The sequence below is a fragment of the Salmo salar genome, chromosome ssa11 (assembly GCF_905237065.1).
Source record: "Salmo salar chromosome ssa11, Ssal_v3.1, whole genome shotgun sequence".
NCBI lineage: Eukaryota > Metazoa > Chordata > Actinopteri > Salmoniformes > Salmonidae > Salmo > Salmo salar.
This window is the reverse complement of record NC_059452.1, coordinates 11,989,380-12,014,804: the sequence shown is the minus strand read 5'-3', so window position 1 is coordinate 12,014,804 and position 25,425 is coordinate 11,989,380. Positions and strand designations below refer to the sequence as shown.

Below are 25,425 nucleotides of genomic sequence, written 5' to 3'. Positions count from 1 at the left end.
AGCGAAGCACATTTTAATAACCAGGTGAGCTTGAAGCATAACATACAACAGTATGTTATTTAAATGAAGTTGTTAAACACTACTTATGTGTGTAATCATTCAGAGGTGACCAATTTTTAAATTTTTATAGAGTGCCCTTTAACAACTCACTTAAATTCTGAAATTCAAAGGATCAAAAGGTCAATGGATTATACATATATCACTGGAAAAGGTGACAGTGCAGGGACATAAATACATGATCTTATTAAATCGAGAAAAATAGGGTGTTTTCTTCTCCAAAGTAATTCAAAACGTTTGATGGTGAGAGGGAAGCGGCAGGAATACAAATGTAATTTTATCAATCCCAGAGAAATCTCTGCGCCCAACGCAGCACAACACACTTCTCGTCGTCAAATTGTTTACTAAAGCGAAAAAAGCTACAGTGTCAGCAGTTTCGCAGTCCTATCGATTCACCACTGGGGGAACAACGGCTCATTAGGCCAAGAAATTTAAATTTCAGAAGCCACGGGGAACGGCAGACAAGGTGCCATTATATCCATAGAGAACACAGGCGTCGCCGCGGACAACATGATAAAAACATGCTTCTAATGAACGCCCTGCTTTATGATCCGCAGTGAAAAACGATATCGCTCATCACATTATCACTGCAAAGCCATTCCAGTTCATTCACAAGACTGCATATAGCGCGCAGCTGTTTTGTCCTTTCAATTTCCATGGAGCAGCCTATTATTATAATTTATACCACGTTATTGTTGAATACTCATTTCTGATTGGCTAAAAGGGAATTTTAGAGTTGGCATTAAAACCAGATATGGGACAGTTGGAAAATATATAGAACACCTATGAAGTAATTCCAACAATAAGCGCCATTTTACCGTTCTAAAACACTGCACCGTGCAGATCGTACTTGCTACAGTGTTACAAAGTCAAATCAACAACCACACAAACGGAAATTGGATACATTCTAAACGCAGGTCCAATGAGGAAAAATGTAGCTAACTAGGATTAATCAGTTTTTGCAGCATCTGATGTCCTAACGTGTTGAGTGATCCGTCAATGAGTACGGTGCGCAAAATAATGCAATAGTTCGATTAAAACGTTTAGATGCTTAGCCAAAATAACAATTTCCCTCATCATCCTGTTTACATTGACACATCTGAAATCAGGCTAAGTGATGGCATTCGGATAAACGCCAATCAAATAAACGGCTCTACCATAGTGACCATATTATTTTTGGTAAGCATATCAGTTCCTGAGTTCGGACATATAAAGTTTGAATGTGGAAACTACCTCTATGACGTATACATTGGCCGCATTCCAAACACTTAAACGACACACCCAATCCCCTCAGCCCTCAAATTAAGTAGGCACTTCCGATGACGTCTCACGAGTATTCACTTGCAGGGCGAAGGAGGAAGGAATGATTTTTAAATGGAACGCCCTTGTCCGGAAATTCGTCACTGCTTCATCCCGCGATGACAGCCACCGGCAGCTTGTGGGTGCTTTATATGCGCTGCAGTCAATTATGATTGCATGTCTACCTATATTTACTATATAATTTATGAATATACACCTACTGTATGATAGCTAGCAAATTAATTAGCTAACTAACGTTAGACTGGAACTTGTGACGGAAAATGTTTTTTTTTTTACAATTTCCATAAGCTAACCAAACAAAAACATCATTACTTTTACAATAGGTGTTTGTGCCGTAATGTGCATTAGTAGCACACATTCTAACCTTTTTACATTCTATTTGACTTACACTTGTATGTTAACTTATCCATATTTGACGTTGAGGTTTTACATTTCGGCTGACTTTACTTAGTGGATGTACAATTATCGCGGAATGAATTATGGGGCGTTTCAAACTCCATCAAAAACGAGGCCGAGGGGTTTACGTTGCGAAATTCCCTTGTTTGGATCGACGTCCAAGATGGTGACCTGGATTCCCCCAACGGCATAAGGCGAGGGTGTGTCTTTTTATGAGTTTGAAACGCAGCCATTCTGTTGTTCCGAGGTTCGCTCGGCTGGTGATAGCACATGCGCAGATCAAATACACTACTGGAACGGCAATTAAAGTTACATGTGCTAAAAAAGATTGCTCAGAAAACCAGGTGTTAATCAGCGTATGCCTACTTCGAGTTTGACCTTACCGCCGATTACGATAAAGAGTAAGGTGTTTACATGACTATTGCATAATCTGCCAACTGTCATAATCAGTTTAATACCGAATTATTACTGTGCATGTAAATGTCCTCAATGCTGCAGTCATCATGTAAAATGTCACTATGCTGTCAAATCCTCCCACGTGTTTCTACACTGAACAAAATTATAAACGCAACATGTAAAGTGTTAGTCCCATGTTAAATGAGCTGAAAGAAAAGATCCCAGTTTATTTCTCTCAGATTCTGTGCACAAATTTTAAACATCCCTGTTAGTAAGCATTTCTCCTTTGCCACAATAATCCCTGTTGAACAGTATTTCTGTCTGTAATAAAGCCATTTTGTGGGGAAAACTCGTTCTGATTGGCACGGCCTGCCATAGGTGTGCCTTTCAAGGACCATCCATGGCAGCACGCTTGCCCAGTCATGTGAAATCCATAGATTAGGGCCTAATGAATTTATTTCAAATGACTGACTTCCTTATATGAACTGTAACTCAGTAAAATCTTTGAAATTGTTGCGTTTATATTTCTGTTCACTATAGTTTGACCAACTGGTATTGTTGAATTCGGTTGTTATATTGGAAGGTTTGCTAGCGCCAAACGATATAGCTAGCTTTTTTTTTGCAACGTGATCTCCTGTACTGTAATGAAGAGTGAGTAACTTTTCTATGCCAGGTGAAATGGTGCATCATCAGCTCATTGTTATGGATGTATCCAAATAAATGCCACTAGAAAACAGCATAAACAAAGGCAAATGCAGCTACTCTGCTGTTATTCTGTCTGTACTGTTTGACATGACTGTGCTAGCTATAGTTGGCTAGCAAGCAAGCAAGGGATAAAAACGTTTCCGGCCACCATGGCAACCGAATAAAAAGAACGGACGATTGGATCACGTCTCTGGCAACGGACTAGCAACCAGGTCTGGTGGGATGGTAAAAAAGTATAAATGTACTTATCAAAATGAAAATATAAATGAAAACATATCATTTCTATTCTATACCAGAAATGTGTGTTTTAGTATTGTTTTCTTTGGAATCTCTGGTACTGTATAAGCGGGATAAAACGCCTCCACTCTGTATATTACCTTGGAAAAATTAACTCCACAGAGGGACTCCGCAAACCCATCGTCCTAGTGTGTCGTCCATTAATTCCAAAGTAATGTACAGAAAGCCGGTGTTTATCCCTTACCGTACTTAAATTATGTATGTAATCTATGGACTTCTGTATATCGCATGTCACATTTCTCTCCTGATAGAGATGCAGAGATTTACTTAAGTCAGATTTGACAATTTTTAACAATTGAGGCCAAGATAAAATGCCTTCTAACACAAATGTGAAAAAAAAGTTAAATAGGGTAAATGCAAGAGGTGCTAATGAGTGAGGAAGAGCAAAGTAAATAGAAAAAAGATAGCGTATTTCATTGCCCTGTGATGAATAACGAAACACTGTCCATGAGACCGAAAGAGAGAGAGAGAGTTCGGGGAGGCAGACCTGATGACAAAGCTGGTAACAGACTACATCCACATGTCAGCATGTCACAAAGACAGAGGTTATCTGTGGATGGCACCTGGTGCTACCGTGCCCTGTGTCTGGCTGTCTCAGACTGATGGCCTGACTCTTTCACATTGGAAATTTGCCAGTGTATATTAAAGCGGTGGGGTGGAGAAAATGGCCATGTCCTGTTCCACTCTCATATGCATCAAGTGATGTGGGCTTTGGCTTTGGCTGGGATTCAACTGGGATTCAACTCAACTGTCTGTTCCCACTCACGAGTCTTCAGATGATTGACTGGTCATCCAAATGATCAAGAAGACGTAGGCTACCTAACGCCACACACTCACACGGTTCGACTAACTCTTCTATTCAGGACAGTGTTCCCATGCTGTAATGGTGCCAGCAGCGTGCCAGCAGCACTGCAGAAGCTGAGTAATAACAGCTCAGGCAACAGGAACAAATATTATTTATCTTCCTCCCAAAAAGAAATACAAAAGAAACAATCCGACCAGCTCCAGATACTGTCAAACCTAGGGACAAAGGTTTGGATATGCACTACATGAAAATGAAATTAATAACAGTGTGGTGCTGGGGAGGAGAGGTGGAGCTGTACGGGCCAACCCATGTACCCCCCCCTCCCTTCCCTACGCATTGGAATTCTTTGCACATCCCTAGGTGCTTACTCATGCCTCCTCAGACAATCTGCCGTTGCCCTCTCCATGTTTTATGGATGGGCTTTCCTCCCGACACGCCGATTAAGGGACAATCAAATTCTAGGCCACCTCCCGGCCCACGGATCCCAGTCTCTGGAGGAAGGGCAGGCTATAGGTTCCATTAACATGTCTGGATCCTGTCGGAGCGGGGACACGTGACTCCTCCCCCGACCACGGACACAGAGGGTTGGTTGAAATTAAACCTAGTGGCTTGCGAAAGTATTCACCCCCTTTTGCATTTTTCCAATATTGTTGCCTTACAACCTGGAATTAAAATATTTTTGGGGGGTTTGTATCATTTGATTTACACAACATGCCTACCACTTTGAAGATGCAAAATATATTTTTTTGTGAATCAAACAACAAATAACTTTACTTGAGCATGCATAACTATTCACCTCCCCAAAGTCAATACTTTGTAGAGCCACCTTTTGCAGCAATTACAGCTGCAAGTCTCTTGGCATATCTAGCCCTGAGGTTTCTGCCCATTCTTCAAGGCAAAACTGCTCCAGCTCCTTCAAGTTGGATGGGTTCCGCTGGTGTACAGCAATCTTTAAGTCATACTACAGATTCTCAAGAGGATTGAGGTCTGGGATTTGACTAGGCCATTCCAAGACATTTAAATGTTTCCCCTTAAACCACTCGAATGTTGCTTTAGCAGTATGCTTAGGGTCATTGTCCTGCTGGAAGGTGAACAAATCTCTGGAAGACAAACAGGTTTCCCTCAAGAATTTCCCTATATTTAGTGCCATCCATCATTCCTTCAATTCTGACCAGTTTTCCAGTCCCTGCTGATGGAAAAACTTCCCCACAGCATGATGCTGCTACCACCATGCTTCACTGTAGGGATGCGGATCCTTGGTGTGATGAGGTTCCTCGGGGTAATGATGTGTTGGGTTTGCGCCAGACATAGTGTTTCCCTTGATGGCCAAAAAGCTCAATTTTAGTCTCATCTGATCAGAGTACCTTCTCTCATATGTTTGGAGTCTCCCACATGCCTTTTTTTAAGCAATGGCTTTTTTCTGATCACTCTTCTGTAAAGCCCAGCTCTGGAGTGTACGGCTTAAATTGGTCCTATGGACAGATACTCCAATCTCCGCTGTGGAGCTTTGCAGCTCCTTCAGGGTTATCTTTGGTCTCTTTGTTGCCTCTCTGATTAATGCCCAGCTTGCCTGGTCCGTGAGTTTTGGTGGGCGGCCCTCTCTTGGCAGGTTTGTTGTGGTGCCATATTCTTTCAATTTTTTAATAATGGATTTAATAGTGATCGGTGGGATGTTAAAATGTTCTGATATTTTTTTATAACCCAACCCTGATCTGTACTTCTCCACAACTTTGTCCCTAACCTGTTTGGAGAGCTCCTTGGTCTTCATGGTGCTGCTTGCTTGGTGGTTCCCCTTGCTTAGTGGTGTTGCAGACTCTGGGGCCTTTCAGAACAGGTGTATATATACACTGAGATCATGTGACACTTAGTTAAATAAAGCCCACCTGTGTGCAATCTAATTATGTGACTTCTGAAGCTAATTGGTTCCACCTGATCTTATTTAGGGGCTTCATAGCAAAGGAGGTGAATACATATGCACGCACCACTTTTACTTATTTTTTGAATTTTTTTGAAACAAGTACATTTTTTCACTTCACCAATTTGGAGAATTAGTGTATGTACATTACATGAAATCCAAATAAAAATCAATTTCAATGACAACCTGTAACGCAACAAAATAGGAAAAACGCCAAAGGGGATGAATACTTTTGCAAGGCACTGTACACTCAAAAGAGTTACTAATATTTCATGGATATTGGGTGGATTGGTATAGTTCTGGATGGATATGGTAGGTAGATGTATGGAGTTCCACCTACAGGAGAAAATAGACTATCCCTTCTCATGCAGCAATTCAATGAGACCCAGTGTGCTGTGCTCATATTCAGAGGGCGTGTGAGTGAATATAATGGACAGCCTCTGTAAACAGTCTAATGAGTGTGAAGCTACATGTTTACGCTGTCAATGAGCAGCGGATTAGCGTGATAGGAAAAACACACAGCGAGATCAAATGGCCTCAATCAGTGTGGGAGGGGAAAGCGGGGGGAGCCATGTTCCTGCACACACAGACACGTCTCTATAGAAGCATGCACACCTGCAGGAACGTACCGGAACACGTACCTACGCAGACAAAGATCCCAGACACTGATTGAACAGAGCATCTCCTCCTACCAAGCTTCTAATCCAATCATGTCTCGTAGCCTGAGGTCAGAGGGAACTACACAGGCTAGCTGAGAGAAAACGAGCAGGAACTCAGTGGTGAGACAAAGAGAGAAGAAAAAAGAGAGAGATACAGTATATATAGAAAGTGGGGGAGAAGATGGAGAGATAGTGGGTAAAGGTAGAAGTAGCCAGCTAGAGGATCGCTAATGGAATCAACTACGGAAAACTTTTCCATTCTCCTCATTACATTTACATTTACATTTAAGTCATTTAGCAGACGCTCTTATCCAGAGCGACTTACAAAATGGTGCATTCACCTTATGATATCCAGTGGAACAACCACTTTACAATAGTGCATCTAAATCTTTTAAGGGGAGGGTTAGAAGGATTACTTTATCCTATCCTAGGTATTCCTTAAAGAGGTGGGGTTTCAGGTGTCTCCGGAAGGTGGTGATTGACTCCGCTGTCCTGGCGTCGTGAGGGAGCTTGTTCCACCATTGGGGTGCCAGAGCAGCGAACAGTTTTGACTGGGCTGAGCGGGAACTGTGCTTCCTCAGAGGTAGGGGGGCCAGCAGGCCAGTGGTGGATGAACGCAGTGCCCTTGTTTGGGTGTAGGGCCTGATCAGAGCCTGAAGGTATGGAGGTGCCGTTCCCTTCACAGCTCCGTAGGCAATCACCATGGTCTTGTAGCGGATGCGAGCTTCAACTGGAAGCCAGTGGAGAGAGCGGAGGAGCGGGGTGACGTGAGAGAACTTGGGAAGGTTGAACACCAGACGGGCTGCGGCGTTCTGGATGAGTTGTAGGGGTTTAATGGCACAGGCAGGGAGCCCAGCCAACAGCGAGTTGCAGTAATCCAGACGGGAGATGACAAGTGCCTGGATTAGGACCTGCGCCGCTTCCTGTGTGAGGCAGGGTCGTACTCTGCGAATGTTGTAGAGCATGAACCTACAGGATCGGGTCACCGCCTTGATGTTAGTGGAGAACGACAGGGTGTTGTCCAGGATCACGCCAAGGTTCTTAGCACTCTGGGAGGAGGACACAAGGGAGTTGTCAACCGTGATGGCGAGATCATGGAACGGGCAGTCCTTCCCCGGGAGGAAGAGCAGCTCCGTCTTGCCGAGGTTCAGCTTGAGCTGGTGATCCGTCATCCACACTGATATGTCTGACAGACATATTTCATAGTTGGTGTACTGCTTAACAATTAAAACTTAGAACACTAGATGAATGAAACAGTAGTTTTTAAAAATAGACTAAACTCAGCAAAAAAAGAAACGTCCTTTTTTCAGGACCCTGTCTTTCAAAGATAATTCGTAAAAATCCAAATAACTTCACAGATCTTCATTGTAAAGGGTTAAAACACTGTTTCCCATGCTTGTTCAATGAACCATAAACAATTAATGAACATGCACCTGTGGAACGGTCGTTAAGACACTAACAGTTTGCAGACGGTAGGCAATTAAAGTCACAGTGGTGAAAACTTAGGACACTAAAGAGGCCTTTCTACTGACTCTGAAAAACACCAAAAGAAAGATGCCCAGGGTCCCTGCTCATCTGCGGAAACGTGCCTTAGGCATGCTGCAAGGAGGCATGAGGACTGCAGATGTGACCAGGGCAATAAATTGCAATGTCCGTACTGTGAGACGCCTAAGACAGCCCTACAGGGAGACAGGACAGAAAGCTGATCGTCCTCGCAGTGGCAGACCAAGTGTAACACCTGCACAGGATCAGTACAGCCGAACAACACAGCTGTGAGACAGGTACAGGATGGCAACAACAACAGCCCGAGTTACACCAGGAACGCACAGTCTCTCCATCAGTGCTCAGACTGTCCGCAGTAGGCTGAGAGAGGCTAGACTGAGGGCTTGTAGGACAGTTCCTCACCGGCAACAACATCCCCTATGGGCACAAACCCACCATCGCTGGACCAGACAGGACTGGCAAAATGGGCTCTTCACTCAAAAGTCACGGTTTTGTCTCACTAGGGGTGATGATTGGATACGTGTTTATCGTCGAAGGAATGAGCGTTACACCGAGGCCTGTACTCTGGAGTGGGATCGATTTGGAGGTGGAGGGTCCGTGATGGTCTGGGGCGGTGTGTCACAGCATCATCGGACATAACTTGTTGTCATTGCAAGCAATCTCAACGCTGTGCATTACAGGGAAGACATCCTCCTCCCTCATGTGGTACCCTTCCTGCAGGTTCATCCTGACATGACCCTCCAGCATGACAATGCCACCAACCATACTGCTCGTTCTGTGCGTGATTTCCTGCAAGACAGGAATGTCAGTCCTGTCCTCATCTCTGACAGCGAAGAACTGCACAGTATGACAACCAAACAAAAGCCAACATATGTTCTGCCATCTTTCTCCTTTCCTTCTCCCTCAGTCTTCTCCTCTCCCTCAGTCTCCCCCGGCTCAAATCATAATTGTCTGTGACAGGCACACAAAAGCAGACGTATGTGGGGGAAAGTGTGAAAGCCGTGCTGACTGTTATCTTCTCTGCAAGACTCTCATTAGTCTCGGAGTGGGCCATTTTCTCTATTGTTGTCCTGCCACTTATGAGTGTGTGCTGTCGATCTCCTGGATGAGGGGGGTAGTTATGGGGGAGAGTGGTTCTGAGACTAAGAGATGGGAGTCAGATAGAGGTGAAGAGGTGGGGGTGATGCGGGTATTGGCTGTGTCACTCAGCAGCTCTTCTAAAGGACCTTTGGTGTTTACAACATGACTAAGATGCTCATGTCTGAAAGAAGAAAAAAAAAAAACTGACATTCAAAATAGCAGCCTGTGAAGGACGAAGGCAGGGCTCGTTTAGTTTAAGGATGGAGCAGGATTCGATGTCTCTGTCAGGTTTCAATGGAGGAGTACTGTACCTCAGGTTCCCCGGGCTTAGAAAGGTAGATGGCACTCCTGTGGCATGCATCGTCCAGACACACTGGGAGAAGGTGGTCCTGGAACCCATCTCCATCTGGAAGAAAATGATTAAGACATGAATAAAACAAGGCGCAACAAAAAGCAGGATGGGGGAAAACTGAAATGAACAGAACAATGGAGGGAGGAGTAAAAACATTTCATCAGAGCATTGAGGAAAGAGAGAGACAGATAGGGAGGGAGAGCGAGAGATGGGAGTGAGGTAAAAGGTGAATGATAGGGACTAATACAGTAGTTTCACAAATCAGAGCGAGCTTGTCAGTCTTTTTTCTGTGTTATCATCCACTGATGTTTACTGTCAGACCAGTAGGATGGCACTGGCTTCCACTGATGAAGCACATTATTATTCAGACAGAGAGTGGGAGAGGCGGATGGAGAGATAGGAGGGGGAGGAGAAGAAAGAGACAGAGAGAGAGGGAAACCGCAGTGCCTGGTGAAGCTCTGATGCAGGGTGACAACCCCATTGGCATTCATAGGATACAACATAGGACCAATAACAATGTAAATCAGAGGCCGGGCCTGCAGAGAAACCCAGATTGCACACTTCCTGTATTCCCCTGGCCCAGGAAACCAGCCTGCAGACAGACATTACAGTCTGTAATCTGATCTGGACCCTGTCATGCAACCAGACTTGGGAAGGGCTAAGGAGGCTCACTCTGTGTGTGTCAATGTGAAAAGTTGGACACATTTTATGCGTGTGTGTGTTGGTGCGCGCCGATTAAAGAGAAAACGTGATGTACGAGGTGTTATCCTTGGGGACGACCATGAAGGATTTCAGACTTCCTTACCACGACAATGCAAAAGCTAAGAATAACGTGTGTCACTAGTTTGCCTCTCCAACACTGCTCTCAAATAAAAGAGGCAGAGAAGATGAAGTGTACCCCGACAACGTCAGAGAAATATCACACCAGAGATGAACCCCCCCAAAAAAACACTGCCTGGGAGAGAGGGAAACCATCACACCCATTCATATTTCAAAAGCATTACCTGAGAAGACTCTCTGCATATGGACCACTGTAGTTCCACCACAGAGCTGTCAATGTTAAGATACTAACGGAGGAGAGGAAATCCTCCGCGAAGCGCTCAGCTTAAAAAAAAACAAAAAAAACGTCACCTCAGATGTACGCCAGTACACGAGCTACCTCCCGTTCGGAGAAAAACCAGAACACAAATCATCGTGTCGTCGACGTAATTCCTCTACCTGCATCAACAGTCAACTCCTCCTGTGGTCCTAAGCTGTGCACTCTCCATCAATGACTTAAGCATCGGGCGCTGTCGCTTTGAGAAATGCAATTAAGGTTATGATAAGGCGGACGGAATGTTTTGTCTGGCGTATGTTCTGCACGCATTGAGACTACGGAGGCCTGGCTATATTGTGACGGAAGCGTTGCGCCAGCGGAAGTTAAACTGTGGTTTACTTCAACAGACATTCTCGTGGAGTCATTCTAATGCGCGTGTCAAACTCATTCCACGGAGGGCAAGAGCGTCTGCGGGTTTTCCCTCAAACCTTGTACTTGATTGGTGAGTTAAGGTCAATAATTAGTAAAGAACTCCCTTCACTAGGTCTTAACTGAAAGGAGACGCCTGACTAAAGAGTCTTTGGAAGAAAGCCTAACCTAGGTTGGTAACACTGAAAAACCACACAATGAATGTAAAATGGAAACAGCCCATTACATTATCACCATTTGAAATCGTCTAGATTCACGTTATGGATGAATTGTTGATGATGATGTAGTGAGCAAGGCGATAGAGATGGTGTGTGTGTGTTGGAGAAGCGGTTTAGGAGGAAGGTCTCTCCTGTATCCGCGATCTATCACTGAAGTGTATGCGGAAATTGAAAGCTTGGATTGTGATCAGAATAACTCCCACTCCGAAATAGGCAGACGCGTCACGCTCCTCGCTTTCCTATCTCCATCTCTCTATTCCTCCCTCTCCCAGCTCCCCATCTCTATTCCTCCCTCTCCATCTCTCTATTCCTCCCTCTCCATCTCTCTATTCCTCCCTCTCCATCTCTCTATTCCTCCCTCTCCATATTCCTCCCTCTCCATCTCTCTATTCCTCCCTCTCCATCTCTCTATTCCTCCCTCTCCTAGCTCCATCTCTCTATTCCTCCCTCTCCTATCTCCCCTCTCTATTCCTCCCTCTCCCAGCTCCATCTCTCTATTCCTCCCTCTCCATCTCTCTATTCCTCCCTCTCCATATTCCTCCCTCTCCATCTCTCTATTCCTCCCTCTCCATCTCTCTATTCCTCCCTCTCCTAGCTCCATCTCTCTATTCCTCCCTCTCCTAGCTCCATCTCTCTATTCCTCCCTCTCCTATCTCCCCTCCCTCTCCCAGCTCCATCTCTCTATTCCTCCCTCTCCATCTCTCTATTCCTCCCTCTCCATCTCTCTATTCCTCCCTCTCCACCTCTCTATTCCTCCCTCTCCACCTCTCTATTCTTCCCTCTCCCTATTCCTCCCTCTCCATCTCTCTATTCCTCCCTCTCCATCTCCCTCTTCCTCCCTCTCCCAGCTCCCTCTTCCTCCCTCTCCCAGCTCCATCTCTCTCTTCCTCCCTCTCCCAGCTCCAGCTCTCTATTCCTCCCTCTCCATCTCTCTATTCCTCCCTCTCCATCCCTCTATTCCTCCCTCTCTCAGCTCCATCTCTCTATTCCTCCCTCTCTCAGCTCCATCTCTCTATTCCTCCCTCTCCCAGCTCCATCTCCCTCTCTATTCCTCCCTCCCTCTCTCAGCTCCATCTCCCTCTCTATTCCTCCCTCCCTCTCTCAGCTCCATCTCCCTCTCTATTCCTCCCTCCCTCTCTCAGCTCCATCTCCCTCTCTATTCCTCCCTCCCTCTCTCAGCTCCATCTCCCTCTCTCAGCTCCATCTCCCTCTCTATTCCTCCCTTTCTCAGCTCCATCTCCCTCTCTATTCCTCCCTCTCAGCTCCATCTCCCTCTCTATTACTCCCTCTCTCAGCTCCATCTCCCTCTCTATTCCTCCCTCTCCCAGCTCCATCTCCCTCTCTCAGCTCCATCTCCCTCTCTATTCCTCCCTCTCCCAGCTCCATCTCCCTCTCTCAGCTCCATCTCCCTCTCTATTCCTCCCTCTCCCAGCTCCATCTCCCTCTCTATTCCTCCCTCTCCCAGCTCCCTCTCTATTCCTCCCTCTCTCAGCTCCATCTCCCTCCCTCTCTCAGCTCCATCTCCCTCTGTATTCCTCCCTCTCCCAGCTCCATCTCCCTCTCTATTCCTCCCTCTCTCAGCTCCATCTCCCTCTCTATTCCTCCCTCTCCCAGCTCCATCTCTATTCCTCCCTCTCCCAGCTCCATCTCCCTCTCTATTCCTCCCTCTCTATTCCTCCCTCTCCCAGCTCCATCTCCCTCTCTATTCCTCCCTCTCTATTTCTCCCTCTCTATTTCTCCCTCTCCCTCGCTATTCCTCCCTCTCCCAACTCCATCTCCCCCTGTCTGTGTTCTATCTGCACACATCCAGCTTTTCTGTGCTACTTTTTCATTTTTATTTCTCGCACATTGAAATCATTTGAGTCTTTGAAGCACCCAGTCTCCTTCTCGTTCATTCCTCTCCCAGAGGTCATATCCCCCCCACCTCCACAGAACAGGTGCTCTGAATCCAATATATATATATTTTTTAATTAGGTGCTGATATTCAAAACCGGCACCAAAAGCTCACGGTCGACTCAGGGAACAAAAGTGAAATCAAGGATAACGTGCTTTGAAGATCAGTGCAATTAAGCTCTTTAAACTCGTTGCAGGTGTTACAGGCGTGTGCTGGCTTATGCACCGGTTCTCCTGCCTGCCTGGCATGATGCAGTGACAAGGGCCAAGAGCAAGCAAGCGCAGAAAAAGAAAAGGGTGGAAAATATAATGAATTCCGAGGGGTTAATCGAAGGTAACGAGAGGGCAACACGGAGTAATTGGGAGCTTCAACACACATTGTGTTTCATACTATGAATGTTCAGTACGTCTTGATTCATTAGTCATCCATTTTCCATTTAAACAGCAACACCTACACTTGTGCACAGCTGATCAAAACAGTGACACGTCACATAAACAAACGAGGGGCAAAAGCAAAAGACGCGTTCCTCCGATTACCGTCGATCCTTATTGACCTCCAGAGCCTGAAAGTGTAACAGCGTTGACAAGATTTACCCCTCTGAATCTTTCAGGAAAGTCTTTGAGCATCCTCCGTTGAACCGTCCTAACCATGGTAACAGCTTGAAGTGACATTTCCATAGTGATAAAGTGAAAAGATGATTAAAGAAGAAAAAAAAGTTTGCTCAGATAAGCTTGAGATTTCAACAAAAAGGCCAAGTCCGTCAGAAATAAAGAATTAAATACACACAGAAAACCATATAGGTCATTTCCCTGGGCTCACGAAACATTCCAATTTTTGGGGATGAGGAAATTTGTAATATTTCACGACACCCCTGACTGTTAAAATATTGATCTTGGCAATGATGTATTTGTTTGTGTGTGTTTCATCCCGTAAAAATGTAACAAATAGTTTACTTAGAGTGGATATGCTGCTTTATGATATGGAATTGATTAGAACCCTGTGACCCATCTAGAAATCCAATCTGATTTTGGACCTATTTCAACTTTAAGATTACAACTCATCTATTGGGACTGAATTTTTACTTCAACGCCCAAGCCAACAAACTTCTGAACAATGAGTAAAGCTGAGACATTCTAACAAGATAGGATGTTGGGAAACTCTGTGCTCTCTCTGTCTGGGAAATGCTATTAGATCAGAGCTGTTTGAAAATGTCATCCCGAAAGAGCACAGACAGTTACGTTTAGGGGCCTTTGAAGACAGACACCAACAATTCTTGATACAGCGAAAGAGCAATGATGGAACTGGGAGTTTAAAAGACCGAATGAGAAAACACGGAATGAGAAAACTCACTAAAGTCGACAAAAGAAGACTGGCCAACTTTCTTGACGTTTTCTGGTATACTCCCGGCCTGGGTTTTGGTGAAGTTCCCATCCTGAAAAAAAAGGAACGTTCAAATTAAACGTAGATACAGTTGGCTACTGTGCATTTCAAAACTGAATGATGGACAGCGTGAAAGGACAAATAGCATGGGAGAGTGGGTGACAGGGGACGGGGACGGGGACGGGGGGGGGACGGGGGGGGGGTGACAGGGGACACGGGGGGGTGACAGGGGAACAGTAGCAAAGCAAATAACATGGCTGTGCTTTGAGATTTAAGCTGGAATAGTCTCTCTATACAAAAGGTTTCTCTTTACTGTATATAAATATGGCAGGAGTATCAGCGCGTGTGTGTTCTAACTAGACTCTGGGCTCTTGGGCGACCGGTGTCCAGTGACCCACACAGTGACATTCATTAACACAGAGCTCTCAGCGGACCCTGACGCCAGGCCCCAGGAACACTCTCCTGTTACCATGCAGAAGACCCTCTGGCCTTTACCCTCCAGCCAGAGGGAACACGTTGCACCCAAGAAACCTTTCAGCGAGCTACATATAGAAACACACTAGCAGGCTGGGATACACGCGTAGCTTCTGCCGGCTTCTTGCAACCCAAACATATGGCCCGTTGCCTTAGAATGTGAGGTCCCAAAAAGATAACGTCAAATACTTTTTCTAAAACAGGAGATGCTTTAGTTTTGAAACCATAATGTGAACGCAGCAGGACTTCCCTCCCTGCTCCATGACTCTACATGATGTGGCATAATGAATTGTCTATTTGGTACAAAAACAGAAAAGGGGGAGATATTGGGGGGCTGTAAAACTCTTCCTCTCTCCTTATCTCCTTCTCCCTTCTGGAGCAGCAGATGAGAACCCGGCCCGGTAGGAAAGCGGAGGCCTACCGAGCGACCTATTACTGATTTATGGCATCTGGGAATATTTTCAGAGAAGACAGTAAAAAAAACTAAAAAAATAAAACCCATCCCTTTCGTTCACTATTCTTCCTTTCTGCTTGTGCTTATTTATTACCTAGCAGTCAGACAAAAAGTAGGCAGCTTTTCAGACTGAGCGAGCGTGTGAGCGTCTCCCGCCTGCCCATCCATCACGCCTCTCTCTCTCTGTCAGTCAGTACCTACCTACCGAGCAGCTACGGCATGGCAGGACGCACCGCTCCGCAGTGTGGCTCGGCTGATTGGGTCTGTGCTACGTGACACGGTGATCATCTGATTGAGTCTGGGGTTGACTCATGGAGCACCTATGATGGTGTGTTTGGAGAACACAGACATCTGGATGGTTCTATCTGTTCAGAACCCAACGGAGATGCTCCGACTGAGTGCGTTTTGATTGAGTGCGTCCATGTGCGTATGTGTGTGAATGTCTGTGACTAACTCGTGAAGAACGGTCGCTGGACCGATTGCGGGCGTGCTTTAAAAACAAGAAGATCGAATTGTGGGGGCATCCCGAGTGGCGCAGCGGTCTAAGGTACTGCATCACAGTGCTAGAGGCGTCACTACAGACCCGGGTTTGTTCCCGGGCTGTGTCACAGCCGGCCGTGATCAGGAGTCCCATAGGGCGGCGCACAAATGGCCCGGCGTCCTCCAGGTTAGGGGAAGGTTTGGCCGGAGGGGCTTTACTTGGCTCATCACGCTCTAGCGACTCCTTGTGGAGGGCCGGGCACCTGCAGGCTGACCTCAGTTGTCAGTTGAACGGTGTTTCCTCCGACACATTGGTGCGGCAGGCTTCCGGGTTAAGTGGACGGGTGTTAAGAAGTGCAGGTTTGGCGGGTCATGTTTCGTAGGACGGGTGACTCGACCTTCGCTTCCCGAGTGCGTTGGGGAGTTGCAGCGATGAGACAAGATCGTAATTGGGGAGAAAAAGTGAGTAAAATACCAACAAGCGCCCCCCAAAAAAAAAATGGTTTTCCAATGATGCAGTCAGTGTTAACCATCTCTAGAGTATAGTAGGGGAGATCTAAGTCTTTGTGATTGACTAGTGGTGGCCTACTGATTGAGCATTTGAGGCATGGAAGCCGTTCCTGATTAAATGTGTCGTGTCGCCTTTCTGATTGAGTGAGGAGCGCTGATTGAAGTGTGAAGATCCGCAGACTACGGCAGCGGGTTCATGTTTACACACCGTGCATTTGGCGCTTTTTCGAATCCACTTTACTGGATTCAGGAACGGCTCCTTCAGCTGGTGAATTGACAGATCATATCAGGTATTAAAGTAAAGGGGTTGCCCATGGCTTGGCATTAGCCAATGAAAAGCGTCCCCTCTGCCTTTGCATTCTCCACAAACAAAAGGCTGTTCTTGTGTAATCAGAGAGAAGAGCAGAAGGATGCCCAGGGAGTCTTCGGAAAGAAAGTCATTAAAATGAAGTGTTGAAATGGGCGAAAGCACTGGCCTGTGACCTGCAGCTGTTAAACGAAAGACCGCCCAGTAAAGGCAGCAGCCAGGGTTCACTGGGGTCTTACACAGAGGAAACCAGGAAATTAGTCTCTGGTGTGTGTCTGTCACAGGGTGTGTGTGTGTGTGTGTTACGTCTGTGAATTAAATCATGGACACACTTTAATAACTCTTGCCACCAATCCCTAGTGCATTCCACCATCAACCCCAAAACCAAACTCCTCGTCCTCCCAAACTACGTCATAGAAACAAGAAGAACACCACCAACGGGTAAACCGGCTGGATGAATCAGATGGGATGAAAGATTGGTTAACACACCCCTGCTTTTAATCACCCAACCCCAATTATCCCCTACTGGACAGTCTGTCTTTGGCTGATGCACTGTGCAGTGTCCCTACAGGCTGAGGTAAAGCAGCACGGCCCGGGGAACAGAGGGGAGATTACCTCCATAAAAATAGATTATTAAAGCACTGTCAGAAAGGTTCCCTCCAGCTCAAAGACAGACCAGTTGCAGCATTGGAGAGGTCAAACTCAGCAGGAGGTGAACAGGATCCATCTACAATACTGCACCAAAGAAAATCTCTTTTTCTCCCCTGCCCACCGTTTTCATCCATTTTGCCCTCCTTCCTATCCCTGCCTCGGGCACATTTTTCATATCCCTGCAACCTCAACCCTTCTTCTTCTTCTTCACAAAAGGCAGGTGCCCTGCCTGTGCTTCGTGAGCCTCTGCATCCTGAATTCTAAATACCCTAAAAAACCTGAAATGACTGTACCAGTGCACTTGCAGAATGCAAACTACCACAACAGTGGAAGCGCCGAATATAATCTACCAAAAAGAAAGTCTCTCTGAAATGACTGTGCTGTGAGAGAAACAACTACATTTACATGTTTGTCATTTAGCAGACGCTCTTATCCCAAGCAACTTACAGGAGCAATTAGGATTAAGTGCCTTGCTCAAGGGCACACCGGCAGATTTTTCACCTAGTCTGCTTGGGGATTCGAACCAGCAATCTTTTGGTTGCTGGCCCAATGCTCTTAACCGCTAGGCTTCCTGCTGCCCCAACTAAACTCTACCCATGTTTTCACTGAGTAGAGATTGTCATTGTACACTGAGAGTCAACATAAAAGAGAAATGTGATTGTGTCGTACCTTATTAATCCACGTCTCGAAGCCCAGACCATTGCCAACTTGGGTTGTGAGGAACAAATCTGAAAATAGAATGAGAGAAAGGATGTCATTATTCACTGGGAGCCATTTCTCCAGTAGAACCAAAGAAAACTAGAGACAAATGGAACCATCTGAGGCCAACAGTGACTTTCGCAGAGGTGTAAAATAGAGTACAGAAGCCAACAGTATAGAAACAGAAGCTATAGTAACCCTTGACCGTGCAGTAAAAAAAAAAAGTTACGTTGATTTGCTTGTGGAGCCGGAACGGCTGATGGGAGTGAGTCATCTTGATGTGCAAGTACACCCCCTGGACAGGATGCTAGTCTATCGCAGGGCATTACCTCCAATATATCACATTAATGCTGAGTGCCAAGCAGAGATGGATCGGGTGCCATTTTTACAGGATGTGGTATGACTTTCTTTTCAGTACCAGTCAAAAGTTTGGACACACCTACACATTCAAGGGTTTTTCTTTATTTATTGTAGAATAATAGTGAAGATATCAAAGCTATGAATTAACACATATGCTGAAGTGTTAAGCAAATATAAATATAGATTTGATTACAGCTTTGCACATTTGGCATGCTCTCAACCAGATTCATGAGGTAGTCACCTGGAATGCATTTCAATTAACAGGTGTGCCTTGTTAATAGTACATTTGTAAAATTTCTTTCCTTCTTAATGCGTTTGAGCCAATTGGTTGTGTTACACGGTAGGGGTGGTATACAGAAGATAACCCTATTTGGTAAAAGACCAAGAACAAGTCCATATTATGGCAAGAACAGCTCAAATAAGCGAAGAGAAACGACAGTCAATCATTACTTTAAGACATGAAGGTCAGTCAATGCGTAACATTTCTAGAACCTTGAACGTTTCTTCATGTGCAGTCGCAAAAACCATCAAGCGCTACGATGAAACTGGCTCTCATAAGACCCAGGGTTACCTCTGCTGCAGAGAATAAGTTCATTAGAGTTACCAGCCTCAGAAATTGCAGCCCAAATAAATGCTTCATAGAATTCAAGTAACAGACACATCTCAACATCAGCTGTTCAGAAGAGACTGTGTGAATTAGGCCTTCATGGTCAAATCACTGCAAAGAAACCACTACTAAAGGACCCCAATAAGAAGATGAGACTTGCTTGGGCCAAGAAACACAAGCAATGGACATTAGACCGGTGGAAATCTGTCCTTTGGTCTGATGAGTCCAAAGGACTAGGTTGCAACCGCCGTGTCTTTGTGAGCCGCAGAGTAGGTGAACGGATGATCTCTGCATGTGTGGTTCCCACCGTGAAGCATGGAGAAGGAGGTGTGATGGTGTCACAGACACTGTCTGTGATTTATTTAGAATTCAAGGCACACTTAACCCGCATGGCTACCACAGCATTCTGCAGCAATACGTCATGCCATCTGTTTTGCACTTAGTGGGACTATCATTTGTTTTTCAACAGGACAATGACCCAACACACCTCCAGGCTGTGTAAGGGCTATTTGACCAAGGAGAGTGATAGAGTGCTGCATCAGATGACCTGGCCTCCACAATCACCCGACCTCAACCCAATTGAGATGGTTTGGGATGAGTTTGACCACAGAGTGAAGGAAAAGCAGCCAACAAGTGCTCAGCATATGTGGGAACTCCTTCAAGACTGTTGGAAAAGCATTCCAGGTGAAGCTGGTTGAGAAAATGCAAACAGTGTGCAAAGCTGTCAAGGCAAAGGGTGGCTACTTTGAATAATCTAATATGTCTAAAATATATTTTGATTTGTTTAACACTGTTGTTTACCACATGATTTCATATATGTTATTTCATAGTTTTTATGTCTTCACTATTATTCTACAATGTAGAAAATAGTAAAAATAAAGAAAAACGAGTTGGTGTGTCCAAACTTTGACAGGTACTGTACATATTTCAGTGCTTTTTCTTTTTACTTCCGCTCCACAGCAATTATTCTTAAGTTCCTTGGCGTACACCTCACAGACAAGCTGAAATGATACACCCACACAGACAGTGTGGTGAAGAAGGCGCAACAGCACCTCTTCAACCTCAGGAGGCTGAAGAAATTTGGCTTGTCACGTAAGACACTCACAAACCTTTTTTCTCTCAATTTAATTCTAAATGACGTTGCACTTTTAGAAGCGACCTCCAGTCTGCAGAAAAGCTAATTGTACATGAACTAATGGTGGTGATGGGCTCTGTGTAGGCTCCCTGTTTAGCTCAGGGCTGGGGGAACTCAGCAACAACACTAAGAAAGAAGGAAAAAGGATGGAATAACTTAGCTGGGATCCCTATCTCTACAGTTATTAATTAATCTATTGTGAGACATCGCATGCAAGACAGAATACTAAATTAAACATCTCAACGCGTCTTCTAACATTACCAGGGTGGCAGAAAAAAAATGGCTGCAGGGTCCAATGTGTCTTCTCCGAATATAGAAATATGCTCGTCATAATAAGTGAAAAGCACTTATGTTCTGTGCACTGTAAAAGACAGCATGATAATTCGGATGGTGTCTTCCAATGAGATATTAAACTGATTTTTTTGGAGTAGAGTGCTGTCCTTTTCTCTTAAGTCAACATTCCTATTCCACTCGTGCAGTGTCTGCTTCATACCGCCCATGGAAATCCAACATCGAACTGTGATAAGCCTAAGTGTGGCAAAATGGAAGGCACACAAAGAAAACTCCACACACCACATGGGCCTTTAAATCTGCCATCATGCAGGCAGATGCCCTTTTCATGGAAGGGAGCGATAATCTCATCCACAGAGAGGCTGCTTTGATCAATGGTCTCACTGTGGGCAGCAGATACAGAGGGGAGTGGGGTGGAGAGGTTATCCATACAGATAGATAGAGACCTTTGGAGACAGACACTACTATACGTGTCGCTGAGGGAACTGCAGAGTTTAGCTGCATTCTCCCTTTCCGTGAGTCTCTCTCTCGCACTCCCTCTGTGATCTTCAGACGTGTGACCCATGTGGAGTGTGTAGCCTCCTGCAGTCTGCTGATGAGGAGTAAACAGGTTCATTAAATCAGGCTGTAAGGAAGCTCTCCCCAGCTAGCGGTGGGTATCTGCCTGTCTGATTAGAGGGGGCATGGACGAGGCAGGGGAGCTCTCCACATCACTGAGAAATCCTGTAAACACTTACAGTCCCCCACGGGACACTCCTCCTACTCCTCGTCATCCTCCTCCTCTCCCTGGTTCACAGTAACGACATACCTCAGTGGCTCTATAAAGACCTCTGCCCAGTAAAATAAAAACGGCTGTATAAACTTCTCCCGTCACTTGGTTCTACGCGTATAACACTTTTTTACAAGTGGCCTTGCTACTTTAGTAAGAGGGATATCAGGAAAACCCAGTAGTAGTCAATATAACGCTATATAAATGGGATGTGCTCCCACCCATCCAGGACATCTACTAGAAACAGTGGCTGAGGAAGGTCCGCGGCATTATCAAAAACCACACACTCCCCCCCCCCCACCCCCAGCCACGAGCTGTTCATTCCCTTACCGTCGGGAAGATGGTGTCGGAGCATGAGGTCTGACAGAAACTGTCTCTGAGCCTGTTGGTATCTACAAGCCATCAGACTGCTGAACACTTGAACTGGTCTGCCCACCTGCTCTGATTCTCCCCATCTTAGCACACATGCACTCACGCACTCACTCACACATGCACGCACACCCACACATCACAACTGCTGCTATCAGATTTTGACTATGATTGCTAAATATTGCAAAATTGAAAATACTTGCCCTCTAATCCCCCCCTTCCCCACGTTTTAATATTGGACTATAAATTGTGCCTTCCTGTATTATACTAATATCGTGACATGATTTGATCAATTACATTACGCATGGAAAAGTACTGATGAACATAAAATAAATAAATGTGATGAATTGATCCAATGTATTTATAATCAAAGTGACTGTGTTATGACAGTTGTGAAAGCTTGGGTTAATTCAAAGTCTGAAGACGGCAGTAATTACTCTCCACCTCTTCACAGTGATAATGAGAGTGAACTATGTGGCTTGTCTTCACCTTTCTCATGCCATGTATGAATAATAATCCTATAACCTATTCATTAGAAGTCTCCATAGACAGACAGGTTGCCCCCCTCAATGTATCAATGTTCCGGCTTACACAAGCTTTCACAAGTGGCTAGTTTGCATCAACTACCTTCACTAAAATCCCTGCTTTATACTGGCAAACTTTGGTATCGGATCGCAACGTTCCAGCACGCCTCGTGATTTGTTGGGAGAGTTGTCTGTCTGAGGCTCCGCCACCTGAATTACATTTTTTTTCTTCCTTTTGGAAGTTACCAAGAGAGTCCGTCATTCATCCCAGACCCTAGTCACTGCTGTTGCCTAGGGACAGGGTTCCCGACAACAATTCAGTAGGGAAAGCCATTCATCATGACTTTAAATACAAAACTAATTACAAAAGGTGCAGAAACCTGCAGGTTGATATACACAGTACAGGCAATTGGATAGACTTCGAAACAGACTTGTGCATATTCAACCCGTGACTCCAATGAATGCATAACTCAGGTATGCGTAAAGGCTCTGGGCTTTAAGTGATATGTCATGTCACAGTCTAGTTGCAGGATTGCAACCACAAAGCTAATTAAAGAAAGTCTTAATTATTAAACGGTGCACTATGCAGAAATCACTCCGCCATTTCCTAGTTGCTAAAATGTGTATAGTTCGGCTAAATTCAGTTTGACAAAACAAGCAAGTAAAGCGTAGAGAAACATTGTACCATCTAAACCGTTGTGAAACATATTTTCCATTTCCACATATTGTATTTTCAGCTGGTTTACATAACCGAAAGTAATAGATGCAAAAATGAAACTTAAGAACAAGAAGCATAGAAATAGCGCACATAAAACAGATCAACTGCCTCTTAAGACTTGTATTCAATGAGAATGAAAGATCAATAACTCACATTTCTATGTTAATTTGGTCAAGTCGCCCAAAAAGTTACATATTGCAGCTTAAAATAGAGAATAGATTGTTTAATTACACCAAGACTTCCAAGCTGTGGCATTGGTGTAAAAAAAAAAAAAAATCAGGTGCAACTGCGGATGAAAACCTACAAAGCAGCAAATCCCAACAGTGATTTCTAACATCTTAATTGCAAAGTGTTCATCATTAATCAGTTGATTGTTTCTCCCACCTCCTCTCTTGGATTAGGGGTGATTATGTTTGTTTCAATTAATATTCTCCTTGTAAGAATAGAAAAATCTAAGAAAACACACAAGACCATAAATATGTTCACAAATGAGGTAGGCTAATTGTTACTTGCAGGATAACCATTGTCGATTTGAGCCCGCCATTACAGATCCGGAGAGTGGGTATCGGTTTACCTCTCCTTTTCATGGAGCCTGATGTAGCCCATTCAATCAGCTCAAATCAAGTGTCCTTTCAGTCTTACTGCCTCCTTAATTGAATAATCAGGAGTGTCACTGATAATAACATGGAATGACATTAAAAAGAATAACAGGAAAAGAGGGATTGTTGATCATGTTCCATAGCCCCAGATTAAATTAGATTAAAATATTGATATAGTCTTACCTCCCGAGTGGCGCAGTGGTCTACGACGCTGCATCGCAGTGCTAGCTGTGCCACTAGAGATTCTGGGTTCGAGTCCAGGCTCTGTCTCAGTGGTCTAAGACGCTGCATCGCAGTGCTAGCTGTGCCACTAGAGATTCTGGGTTTGAGTCCAGGCTCTATCGCAGACCGGGAGTCCCATGGGGTGGCGCACAATTGGCCCAGCGTTGTCCGGGTTACGGGAGGGTTTTGGACGGCAGGGATGTCCTTGTCCCATAGCGCACTAGCGACTCCTGTGGCGGGCCGTGCGCAGTGCACGCTGACACTGTCGCCAGGTGTACGGTGTTTTCTCCGACACATTGGTGCAGCTGGCTTCCGGGTTAAGCGGGCATTGTGTCAAGAAGCAGTGTCGGCTTGGTTGGGTTTCGTATGGGGAGTTGCAGCGATGAGACAATCGGATACCATGAAATTGGGGACAAAACATAAAATATAGATTTATTTATGGTCTTGATTAACAGTGTTAATTTCACACAAATTTTAGACTTGTACATGTGGACCAATCACACAGCACCTTTTCTTCACTGGCTGCCGGAGGCTTCCCAGCATGCACAGTGAAAGCCTCTGTCCTCTTCTCTGTGGTTGGTTTTGTTTTTCAAGGCCTGCTTGGCATGCTACCACTTCATTATGGCATGCATATTTAAAAAAACTCCAGGATTAAAATATTGACGAGCACATTTTAGATTATACCTTTAGGGGAAACCTGCCATAAGAAGTAAATCCAAAGAGAGCTATTAAAAAAAATATGATTCTATTCATGCCCTGACAGACTTCACACATACAGGTCTACATAGAAACGTAAATGCAGCAGCTAAACATGACATGGTATGGGAATTACTTGATTGAATAGTGTCTATGGAATTGACAATTAATCATGAAATGACTATGCCAGCGGATTTGGAGAAAGGCGCAAAGTATGATCCCAAACATAGTTACATAACATACATTTACAAAAAAAACATCTATCCATCTGGCTTGCTGTGTTACACACATTATCTATCTAATACGGATTACAATGAGAAACATAAAAAAGCAAAGGGAGGGACCTCGTGTTTGAGAAGTGGAAACATCCCGCAGCTTTGTTAGCAATATTCTATTAAGTCTAATGAGAGTGTTTAATCGAGAGCACTGTGTGGACTTCCATCCCCCACATCCCTAATCTCAGTGCTGGGAATACCAGGCAATACGATGGGTTTGAACGCTCTTCCTCGTGCTCTGCTTTGGAGCAGGACACCCTGGACATGTTGGAAGACAGGGATACCCAAAAAAAAGGGAATGGGGGGGGGAGTGGGGTGCTCAAGGGAGAAATCCGTCTTCTTCTCCAACACTCTATATACTGACCTTCCCTGTCCTTTCAGAGTGGAGGATACAGAGAGGTGGCGTACATTTCAGCAATTACGGCAGACAAACAGCATGAGAAGAAGAGTGGGCTGTAGACTTGAGAAGGTGAGTGTAGTCTGTAGTCTTGAGAAGGTGAGTGGGAGATTCTAAAGCAAAGCAAATCAATGTTGTTGGCTTCTACATGTTGTTTTTTATTTGATTTATTTCACCTTTATTTAACCAGGTAGGTAAGTTGAGAACAAGTTCTCATTTACAATTGCGACCTGGCCAAGATAAAGCAAGCAGTTTGACACATACAACAACACAGAGTTACACATGGAGTAAAACAAACATACAGTCAATAATATAGTAGAAAAATAAGTCTATATACAAAGTGAGCAAATGAGGTGAGATAAGGGAGGTAAAGGCAAAAAGGCCATGGTGGCAAAGTAAATACAATATAGCAAGTAAAACACTGGAATGGTAGATTTGCAGTGGAA

The 25,425-nt window shown here is 44.8% G+C and overlaps 1 protein-coding gene across 1 annotated transcript in view; it reads right to left on the bottom strand.

The window, feature by feature from the left end:
* The window catches only part of LOC106561994 (T-cell immunomodulatory protein), a 130,744-nt gene that overhangs the window by 89,852 nt on the left and 15,467 nt on the right, over positions 1–25,425 (bottom strand). The window contains exons 7-9 of the mRNA XM_014126507.2: positions 17,988–18,046; positions 14,413–14,494; positions 9,445–9,539 (exon numbers count right to left, since the gene is read on the bottom strand). Of these exons, the coding sequence (XP_013981982.2) occupies positions 9,445–9,539; positions 14,413–14,494; positions 17,988–18,046 (236 nt within the window). The remainder of the gene's footprint in view (positions 1–9,444; positions 9,540–14,412; positions 14,495–17,987; positions 18,047–25,425) is intronic.